The 11,929-nt window shown below is 44.4% G+C and overlaps 1 protein-coding gene across 1 annotated transcript; it reads right to left on the reverse strand.

Moving 5' to 3' along the window:
• Positions 1 to 407: 407 nt before the first annotated feature.
• LOC147756110 (uncharacterized) lies at positions 408 to 9,652 on the reverse strand. The gene is made up of 2 exons (XM_086987663.1): positions 9,043 to 9,652; positions 408 to 5,279 (listed from the first exon to the last, which is right to left on the reverse strand). The coding sequence occupies exons 1-2, from the start codon at positions 9,108 to 9,110 to the stop codon at positions 5,030 to 5,032; spliced, it is 318 nt and encodes a 105-aa protein (XP_086843789.1). The 5' UTR covers positions 9,111 to 9,652; the 3' UTR covers positions 408 to 5,029.
• Positions 9,653 to 11,929: the final 2,277 nt, after the last annotated feature.

Below are 11,929 nucleotides of genomic sequence, written 5' to 3' on the forward strand. Positions count from 1 at the left end.
TCTCACTTTGACCGTATTTGGACCTGAAACCCGCGACTCGGAAGCTCCACGAAGTGACTTTTTGCACACTTCAGCAAACGAACAAGTCTAGCTTTTCGCAATTCAACGATACAGTTGAAGCATTGGAGTGGGCCAGCGAGGTTTTCCGACTCCGCGGAACTCTTGAACAACGGCACTATTAAACGCGCCTGAAAGCCGTAACTGTGAGAAGAAAATAACTCATGAAGAAAAAGGGTTACAGGGAGGTCAGCAGATGTCAATTTATTTTTGATTTGTCTTTGAGAACTTGAAAAAAAAGCCTTGACGATTTTCTTTCAAAACCGGTGGTCAAAAGCGGTGCTGATAAGAAGCGCTTGTTACGTATATTGAAAAGGAGGTCACTAAGGAAAAGTCTGCATAGTCTCGTTTATTAGTCGTTTAGGTAAACTGGCGACAATACGTTATAGTTCAATAATTCGTTGCTAAGTAAAAGTCTAATGCGGAAAAAAAGATTGTTGGTAGAGAAATGCAGAAAAAATACAATTACAGGGTCAACCTACATATAACACCTGCTGTTATTATTATAACGTACATAAACCCAATAGCATATATATACTATAATGATTATCCACAATCGAAACACGTACGATCGCATGTTAGTATTCCAAATTGGGTGAAAAATCATCAAAATTTCCTATCATCCCATCCTAATCAATGAGAAGACATCTAGCGTCAATTGTAAATAAAATTTGCTTTTTTCTATTTACTACACCAAAATTAAAAGCATACCGCTACAGTCAGCCAGTGTACGTTTTATAGAACAAAATCGCATCGAAAGGTAGTATCTAACAAATAAAACTGTATGGTTATTTAAATATTGGCCAAAAAAAAAGTTACCTTAAATAGATTGAAAATAATACTATGAAAGTTAAACACGAATGTCGAGTCTAGTTTGTACAAAACAGGATAGGAAGTCCTTAGTTTCTATAAGTTATTTGAACATTTTTTTTCAACATCTTTCCATATTTTCTTCCAGTACCTCTAATAGGGAAACGCAGCTTCGACAACGAACAATTGTAACATGTAGCATTGAGCAAAATACTTGAAAAACAAACTTGAACATATATCCGTAGTTGAACTTTAGTTGTTGGCCTCGTATCTAGATAAGACGGACAAATAAATCAATGTAAACTGAGTAATTAACCTAGTGAAATAGAACGCGTTTTAATTACAGAACTGATCCAAATACCATTGTAAAACACAATCCGTTAGCGTATCCAGTATTATTCTTTGAAGTAATAAAAACTTCAGAAATTGTTCACAATTTAATACATGCACTTCGAGGTAGTTAGCAAAAAAGCATGGACCACCATATAATGAAATGCATGCAGTCAAACTATTGGTGTTAGGCTATATGTGTAGAAATGTTTGAGGACTCAGCTAAACTTTGCTTTAATACATCCGAAGTCCAGATGACCATTTGCATTCGATCGCAAGGAGAGACTCGCGAGCTTATGAAACATATTCGGTAATGAAGGCAAACAAAGAGTGCCCTGATGCCAGCCTTCTGACCTGAAAACAAGGCTTCTTATATATCATTCACCACAACAACAAAGTCTGATACAGAGACTCATTACTCGGCCCACATTCTGCTTCCAATACCTAATTCCTCTACAGAACCTCCTTTGTTCATCGAAAAATCTTTTTTTGTTTACATGGTTTAGTTTAATTGAATGTGAAGAATTACACATTTAGTGGCCTTCCTTAGCATTTCTAGCCCACAGCGTTGTATGGCGGACACGTCGAGCTTTAGTCTCTCGCCGTTTTCTGTCTTCGACAGGCGGCAATCCTCTTCTGTGTTCGTTTATTGTAGGTATTTAGATGTGCGCGAGCGCTCAACAACTAACCCATGACCCGAGGCTACGCGACCTTTTGCTACCGGGCGCAACGCACAGCAATGCACATCTAACACAAGCGAAATGGTCGACTCCACGACCCGGGCGCCGTCTGGCCATGAGGCCGCGACAACGTAGACGGCCGCGTTAATGTTGGAATTACGAGGGGTCTATGGTACGAGGCCTGCAGAACCTTTATGCTAGAGGCAGTTAACGCATTCCAATGCATTCCGTCGCCGTTGTGGAAAAGCTAATTACAACGAAAGCTTCTGCAGCGGAGGACCAACTTATGCTATGTTTCCTTCTTTCTCGCACACTCTCCTCCGACGATCCGTGGCTAGCTAAAGCCAGGCGTGGACGTGCGAGGCACTAGGAGCTCCGTGCAGCGCCACTCATCTCGCCCGCGAAAGGCTGTAGAACGTTTTGCGCGAACGCGACTCCAGCATAGGCGAATTGTGCTGTTGAGTCGATGACATCTACCGTGTTGTCCGCCCCATTACTGACTGGCCTTGCTCGGAGGAGCAGATGCTCTGCGGCCAAATAGCAGTTGGGCGCCATTTGTACGGCACTGTGCTACCGTACAGTATATGTAATGGGACAACGACATTGTCGGCGACGGGTAACCGGGATACCGTTCAAATAATCAATTAGTAAATGTCGAACGAATGCACAGGTTTCAAATAACGGTATTGACCTGAGCAAATAGTCACTTATGGCCTGTAAAAAAACTATGCTGCATAATCGGAAACGCGGTGTCTTTGGGGATAAGGCCGAGTTCGGCTACGTTCGTTTCGAGATCGTCGGATTCACTGCCAGCAAGCTCAACCGGAAGGGACTTCGCTGGTTCATACTGCAGCCGATGTTGCGCGTTGTCTTCGTAGGTGTAAGCACCTGCATGTGTAATCGAGTGAGCGGGAAAAGGGAGGCTTAGGAAACTCAATTGGGGAAGTCAGTGGTGATTATCATATACTGTAGAACTCGCACTTTGCCGGAAACCGGTTAAATCCGAACGATCAGCGGCTACACCAGGATCAGCGAAAATGGATCAGACCAGGAATGGTTCAGTTAAGAATGAATAAAGTCATTGGCTAAGGCGTTGAGAGCTGCTGCTTCTGCGAACGAATCTCGAATGCGCGACAAAGATCTTGCATATACGGCTTCGTGTTTAAAACGTGGAATTAAAAGTACACCTTCTACATCAACCTTTCCACTTCGGGTCGTCCTCAATTCATTCCCTTTTTTTTCTTTGAGGAAGTTTCCTCACCTTTCGTCTTTCTGATACCCAATAGTGGGGGACAAGGCCGCGAGAGAAATGACAAAATGAAGTTCGGTCAGCATCCTGACTCAATTGTACATTTCATTATTTGCTGTATTACGGCCCGTCCCGCTCCATACCGGGAAGAAGGTCTTAACGCTACACAAGACAACTAGGGGTAATATATCGCTTAACCAAAAGTGTTCCATTCCCCATTCCTTCAGGCTGAATAGATGGTTCTCTCCTTTGACATACGGAGATTACGTGATCTGTTGAAACTGCTTGATCAACGATTAAATAACGGCTGTAGGCGCTCGATTCGCAGAGATTTCCTTCTAAAACGGTGACATGTAGCACAGAATGGCCATAAGAATACTGGTTAGTCGATATAACAATTGTGCTTACTATGTTGTGAGCAGTGCTTACCATTCAGGTAGTTTATTCGAGTCACTAGACAATAAAGATATGCGTAACGGTGTACTGCGTGATTCATTCCATGTTGCCTTCAGTGTGAAAACGAGGTTTTCTCACGGGATGTGCTCATCCATCAGGGACTAGATACATGAGGTGTCTCTGTCTGTTTGTCTGTTTGTCTGTCTACCTTAATTTTTAAAAGAAACATTATTGCTTGCTTATATGCTGATTAGAGTCGTTTAGGGTAAGTCATTGTGTCTGCTAGCACTGCCGAATTCATTGAAAGAAGTCGTCAGTTTATTTACTATTGTACTGTGTCTTTTTACTAGGTAGGTAGGCTTCGATCCAGCTCGTTTTACCACGTTTACTAGTTGGGTCAAGGTTACGTGGTACCTAAAGCAATCTAGTTATTATGATTTTGAAGATTCACAAAATGACTAAGTTAAAATGTCGATTTTAGGTGTGTCACCGTGTTAGCTGGTCTATAAAATGTAGAAATGTAAAAATTCAACAGACCGGATGTACAATTAATACCAATTTGTCACCAGTTATTTATTATGTCAGCTTAAATGTTCTGGTGACTTTTAATCTAGATAATTCAATAGTTGCTTCAATTGGTATGGTCCAATTTACTTAAAAATATAAGGCCAAAAATACAAAACATGTATACTTGAATCTTTTTTTTATACAAAGAAAGTAACTTACGCTCTTCTAGCACATCGTATAAAGGTATTCTAGATTTCCTGGGCTAGTGCAGCACTCCTTGGATGATTTTACTAAATATTTGATACTTCTAGGTTCTTTTTAAAAGGTCTTATCTACCTCAGGTTCAATTCAGGAAATTCAGCGAGCAATAATGGTTTCTGTGGGGGGGGGGGGGGGTACGACCCTATGGTAATGCCTAGTACTATAATACGGTATTTTTGCAAAAAGTCTGTGAGCACTTCCCGTCGGTATGAAGGTCCATTAAACAAATATTCTGAAACAGTTCCTATATTTACAAATACAAATGGTCGGACCTTTTACTTACGAAATGGCAATTTACTTACCTCCCTTATAATTGGGGACCGTAGTCTGTAGAGCGATCTTCTATTATATTTTATGTGACAGATAAGGAACTAACGTACTTTATTAAGAACCCAAATTATGTTAGCATTGTTTTGGTTTTTGCCTGTGTGATTGTTTTCCTAAAGTGAGCTTATCAGCGTGCCAATAAGGTTCACAATGCGGGTTACGTTTTGAAGTAAGTTAGCCGCGTGTTGGCAGCTCATATCTCGCTGGTTATCACTTTCACACATATATCCTTACGCACTTCGTCGACGATGCGGACAGCAGAAGCCACTTCGCCTTCAACGTATCTACTACTCCGATCCGCTAGGAATATAATAGTGTACGCCACTTCGGCAAGAAGCTTTCGTTGATGCATGCACCTACTATAAACACTGATAGTACGGTCGAGAATGTTCTGCTCCAGCTCCAGAAGCGTTCATTTCCACAGGGCGTTCTCGCAGATGATTGCCAAATGTCGGCCGAACTTCTTCGTCAGGAATTCCATCGATACGACCGATGGTGCTTTGGAGCAATCCGACGCTGATGAATTTGTCCATCCTAGCTGAAGTACGCACAAAAACAGGTCAACTATAAACACTGTTCCGACACGGCGAGGATTATGGAGAGATATTTTGTCGAAGTCCACTTCGAGTTGGCTGAGATAGCGCGGTAACCACGAGCCTCTTCTGCAAACCAGTAGTCATGGAAGTACAATCCGAATTAGTTTCGATCGTTGTGTTGGGCACGACATCAACAGCTTCGTTGACATGGTGCAACTACTTAAGCTATTGCGATCTATATCTGCCGTATTTCGGCATTGTCTGTGATTTTATCACTTGACCTATAAGTGGCTCATGTGTGGACCAGCTACCTTACATGATTGTCAACCGCAAAACAGCCGCCATTTTAGTTGGTTCCATACACTGGGCTGGTGTAAGACAAACCGCACCAACCTTCTCGGTAACAGATCGTAAATCGAGATGTTCATCTCATCTGGATGTGGAATGTACTCCATGCTGACGACTTACCAAATCGACAGACTTTCACGCAGTCATTGCCTCTTCCCCTATTTGGCGAGCGTCTCTTTTTATTCATCGGTACCAATATAGTGTGGATATCTCCAAACTGCTGTTCCAACTATTAATGGTGCTAGTAGAGGATGTTCAATCTTACGACGCGATATATCCTGAGATATGTCTAAAATCACTCTTCAGCGGCAGTCTTGAAAATTCCGGCCGATTCGGATCGTTTGCGCTGACGAACAGCTGAAGGAGCTGATGCAGTGAAAATACTGCTTCTACGACATCTGTGCATATGTGTATCAACATCCAGTCGTAGAAGCGTTCGTTTCATAGTGAGGAGTAGGCAGTGATGAATTCTGCATGGTAGAGAGAACGCCTTTTGCCGTTTTTGTCTGTTGGCCTGTCCTGCCGCTGCGGTGATGCGGATTCCTCTTGCTCTCATTCGCCCTTTCTGTAGCTCTCCGCCTGCGACCTTTGTGGTGCTTTTCTGTGTCAGTCGTTTGTGCTAGGTCTCGCATGTCCTCCTGCTGAGGACCACTCCGACCGTTCCGCGAGGCAGCCAAGCTAGTGACAGGCTCCAGTGCAGGTCATACCTTTGACCTTAGGCCTTTCAACCGTATCGATAGGGGTAAAGGGGTTGAAGAGTAGTTTAGGGGACTCAGCAGGACTAGGAGGGCCTGCGAATCTACGCGCGAGCAGGACGGTAGCGGCGACTCACAGCGGGCCAATTTTTCAGAGGTAGCCGGGCGAGGTGGACCTAGAGTCTAAGGGTTGGTTGGTTTGGCTCCGTTTCGTCATTCAGCCTTTGCTTTGCTGTTTGCCCACTCGTCCGCGGGCCGACTCCTTGTGGACGACGGACAGAAATCCATTGGTGCTGTCTCCGTCACTAGTAAGTGCCCTGCTACCGTTCCCGACCATGCCGTCCTAATGTGGTCTCCATGCTTCTTCTCGCTTTTCTTTGACTCTGTACGATCTCTTGCTATAAAGCGTCGTCTCTGCCTGCCATAGTGGTGTCTCTCAAGATCTTTCTTGCTGTTACTGGTGGTACAGAAGGAGGTTAATGGCGCGCAAATGTCTCGTTGCTGCCGCTTTCAAAGCCTTTTCTACCGCAACTGCCACTCCCCGCCATTGATAGCGTAGCTATGGCTCCGATGCATCAATCCAAGCAGCTGCACACTTTTTCTCTTGTTTCTTCTGTAAATTCAGTGCTGGTGGCTGCGCACTGCTACTAGGAGCGGACCAGGAGCGGTCACTTTGGCTGCCGCTTCCTTGCTGATTCCTGGTGACACCCTTGTTGTTACATGGTTGTGCCGTCGCAGCGAGGGGCTTTTATTTCGGCGCCAGTATACATAACAGTAGTACGAGTCGGAACAGTAAAAGCAATTGGTTCGCTCGCTGTCTGCACGTTGATACGCAGGCACTGAGGTCATGTTGTATGCGGTGCTTTGCTTCCATAGGCCAGTGGCCGCTGCGAGTGCAGTGTTCATCACTACGTAACCGCGTAACTGCGCCCTTTCTTTTCTCGGACGCTCTCTAAATATGTGGCTGCGACTTGCGCTTCTATTCTAATCTATGTGCCTGTTCCTCAGTGTTACGGTATTATGTTTCGATAACTAAACACTACCCAAAACGAAAGTGTACAACAACCAAGTGACATTAAAGGCAGAGGGGCAACCACGTCGGTCCGGACCTGAAGCCTCTAACCTTTAGTGATCCTTATTTAAAGTTTCAATGGTGACGTCTAACGGGGCAGGCCGGCTGGCGTAGTCCTGAGGCCGCACCCGTCAACTTCGATCGTCGTGCGTTCTGTCTATTCTGTCTTTGCCCTGTCCTGTTCTGGCAACTGTCTATACGAAGAGCTGCAAAAGCCTACGGCTGAAGACTCTGAGAACGTACGGAATAAACAGACACAAACTATCCGTTAGATGGAATGATGGCTGCGGCTGCTGCTGCTGCTGAACGGCCGGAAAAGCTTCGTTCGTTGGTCTGGTCGAGTACTGCTGGAAACAGGCACTGCGCCGTTAGCTCGCAAGCAGAAAACGAAACAATTTGGCCAATCAAAGATCACTTAGGCTGCCATCATCAGCGGTCGGCCGCTGGATTCGATTTGGGTAGACTGAAGGATGCACTGTTGCCGAACGGGAAACCCCGTTGGCAAACCGTTCCGCAACGCAAAGCTTTTTGCCCCCAGCATCAGCAGTTCATTGCTCCCGGCTAGCAGGCCTCCTGGTTGACCAACTGGTCGATCGACCGAGAGGCCAGTCAAGCGGCCGATGCAGCCGGCTGCCGCAGAAGAGAGGTCAAACAGCCAAACTATCGTGCATCGATCACCTCAAAGTCAAGTAGCAGCAACGGAGCAACTTGCTGACGACGAAGGGGAGGCAGAAAGTAAGCAGGTAGTGTGACGACGGCGGCCATGACGGCCGTGGCAGGGGCAGCCAACGCAGAAGACGTCAACTGGGAGAGCAAGCAACGAGGACAGTCGAGAAACGATTCTTTTCTTCTTTTCTCCTTTTTTTTCCTGTGCCGGTGGGGCTGCTGTTGCTGCTACTAGTAGGCGAAAAAACCAAGAAGCAGGAGTAAGGGCAGGCATAGGGGAACGAGAAAAAGGAAAGAGCGATGGCGGACAAATGATCTGGAAAAAAAGTGGGGTTTAGCAGAAACTATACTCGCGTATAGACCGACACACATACTAGCCAACGGACACTTAGACCCATACATAGGCGCACGTGGTAAATACCGAGGGAAGATCTGGCTCGCCTTTCGGTCAAGACTATATTGGCTGCGAGAAGAACTAGCCGACTTTTCTGTCCAGTGTCTGCTTTTCTATATTTCTTATGCTTTCTCGGTTTAAAAAATAACTTTCTTTATTCACATCTATTTTATCGTATGTGTCCGTTTTGGCCTCTCTCATGGTTGCTAAGAAAGTGCTCTTAATTGACCAAAGCTGGTGAGCTACAAGTGCTACTACAAATGGTACTCGCTAGGATTGGAGACAGGAGAAGCACAGAAGCTGATGGCGAAGCTCAACGAATAGCCATCTGGAGCACGCGTCCGAGTCGACTGCCAGGGGCTGGGCCCGCCGCCGATACCGACGTCGTTTGTCGATATCGCCGTAATTAAGGAGCTTGCTCAGGACACGACACGTGTGCCACTTGCGAGCAGTACAACCGAAAAGGTCGACCTGGCCTACAGCTAGTACTCAGCTGAAAGTTAGCGGTAGCAGGATAGTCGCTGCCGCCACTGCTGCTGATCCCAAAGGCGCCGTCACGACCGCTGTTCCGCATCCATCCTTATTTACACGGCAGCTGTTTCCGCTTAGTTTTCTGCCGACCAGTGCCGTTCCCTATTTCCCGGTCCGTTCCCGGTATAACATCGTGTATCTACAGTACCACAAACGACCTACGATGAGTCAGAACGAGCAGACCTCTCCGTTGGTGCGCATTCGGTCCCGACATGATCCTCTCTGGTAGTCGGAGTTCCTTGCAGAATCATCGACAAGAGCAGTAGCAGAGTAGAACAAGCAGCAGCCAAAGAACCGATAACCCACCGGCCGGATACATAGGTTGATGCCACGGGTAGTACCCAAATAGGGAATTGCTAGTGAGAGAAAATGGGGAAAACAAGAGGTATATATTATAGTCATGTCTCACGCTAACTGCAAGGAAGATATGAAAGTAGGAGATAGGGAGAGAGAGAGAGAGAGAGAGAGAGAGAGAGTGATCCAGTAAATAAGAGTGCAAGAAAAGATCGAGGGATGATAAGCGAGAGAAACTCTGCAATGGAGGTACTGGTAGCGGAGTTCGTAGGAGGGCTGATGAACAAAATTGACTATTTGTTTTGTTAATGTTAGAGAACTGGTGACTTCATGTTCACCCACATACGACACTGAAGCACAGGAAGCGAGAAAAGGAGAAAGAGATCTAGGTTACGAAGCAGATAGCGCTAATGAAGTAAAGAATTAGGAGCTGATGTATTGGTTCGGTCTGTATGTAAAGTACAAAGAAAACGACGCGATTGAAAAAATGGGAAATATCTTGAACTTTTGGGTCAGAGAAGAAGCTCGGCACAAATCCGTTAGTACATATATACTAACTTAGATAGGAAATAGAGCAGCAGAATTAACAGGCAAATGAAACTAAATCTAAAAGAGTTTTCGCTAATATTGTCGTTGCATGTCAAACCCTTGTTGGTTTCATGTAGGAATCACCTAACCCTGTAACATCGATGAAGTCAATCAGCTGAGCTTCCGAATTCCAAAAAAGACCAAGGTCCTTCAAGCACATTTCCTTTCTCAACAGCAGAGCTGCCCTTAGCGGAAAAAGGTTGTATCTACAAGAAATCGGACACTTTGCACAATGAGGCTAATCTTCCTCGAAGGGTTTTTTACCTTTTTTGACATGAATGAATGTGCAGCACAGTGTGAGCACTATTCATGTATAAAAAGGCGAACAGAAAATATCTGTTCCGAATAAAGGTCACGCTGATGGTTTCGCCGAAGGAAGGCGAGCTGAATCTGACTGAACTATTATAGTTGAAGAACAACAAATACTTCTCTTAACCAGATCTGCACACCACTCTTCCGTTTACGCTACTTACTCCATATAATATGCCCTGTTGTTGTTTATTCTCCTAAGTTAAAATCGCCTGGAAATTTTTGCTCGACTTCAGAAATATGCGATAGACGCTGGTTCCACCCTGAAATTTAAACGCGCGCGCGCGCGCACGCGCTCTCTCTAACATGCGCCCTCTCTATCTGACCTGAATAGTGATGAAATCATAGGAATATCAATGCGGGCTGTTTCAAAACCAAGAGTGAATCATAATGAGGCCAAAGGTCATGATGGTGGCCATTTTTCCAGCTATGCTATTACACAATGTATTCCATACAGGAGAAACGAAAACAAGCCAACGGCACAGTATCGCATCTCGATTTGGTTGACTATGACAACGGAGTTACTGATCTCAAACAGCACGACTGCGATAGCTGAGTCACATAGATGCAGTAGACAGGAAGAGAAAAGCAAGCATAAAAGAAACTAGAGAATAAAATAAAGACCCCTTGGCAATTTTACAATTGATTCAATGCTTTCCAAAGTCGATTCACTACTACAGTATCGACCTCTTGTCTAGGCAGTGTATGCATACAGAATGTTGCCTCTCACAAGCTGTCGTTTTTAGAAAAACAGGACTATCATTCAATTTTGCGCGTAGATCGGTCTCGTAAGCAAAATCCAAACCTTTACTTATATTGTCACAAAAAAAAATACTTATACAAAACGTTTTTTTTTTCTGTATGGATTTGTTTTATTTGTTAGCTATCCTGCTTTATATGTGTTACCGTTGCTATCGGTGTGGCATCGTTCTATGAGAGTGGGGAAGAGAGCACGTGGCTTGAGCTGTTACATACGAATCTCATTAGTTTTTACTGTTAATAAAGTAATATCTGTCTTATATTGATTTTTATATTGGGCGTATTCACCTAGGGTTTGCTGGCTCGAAGATATTGTATAGACATACAATACATGTAGCGTCCTATACTCACACCTACAACATCGTACGTAGTTCATTGCGTTCTGGGACAGAATACGAAATCCGAACAAAAAATGTACAAAGGCAGTACGTGAATTGTTACGTCTTTTGCCACAATCGTCCGCTAGAGGTCAACCTTTATATAGGGATATGGTCATGACCTTTTCTTTGTTGAAACCATTTTTCGCTGGGCTAACCTTCTCCTAGAGTGACCGTCTACAGCAGCCAGAGGTGAAAGTACGACAGAGATAACCTATCATTGAAATTTTTTTGTGAGCCCGTCGTCGTGGCGCGTCTTTTAAACACGGCGACCTGTTTTTAGAACGACCAGGCACTCCGGTAAAGCGGTTTGTTTTAAAGGAGATATACACATAAAAAGGCTATGTCTGTCAGAATGTTCATCTTTATCTACGCAGATTTACAGCGGCGATATGAAACGTCCTAATAAATGACAGAAAAAAAATGGGCGAAATTGAGAAATGATAATGACTTAAGCAATCGAAAATCATATTATCCGAAGGGAAGCAACTTCTATCAAATGTTCTTACGAGAACGTTTTGCAGAGTGTTTACCTACAGTCTCCCTGTGTATTTTGCGAAGACTATCATTCTTCTTTAGCCGCTCTTCTTTTTATGGCTGCTTGTTTGCTGGTACATCGTACATACAATACGAGCAGGTCGCACGCTACGATTTAACACGAGCATGAAATCGACATTTCTTGGGGTTAAGCAAATACTTGCATTTACATTCACACTATCATAGCAGCTATCTGTCTTCGATTG

This window comes from Varroa destructor, unplaced genomic scaffold (assembly GCF_002443255.2).
Source record: "Varroa destructor unplaced genomic scaffold, Vdes_3.0 BEIS01000004.1, whole genome shotgun sequence".
NCBI lineage: Eukaryota > Metazoa > Arthropoda > Arachnida > Mesostigmata > Varroidae > Varroa > Varroa destructor.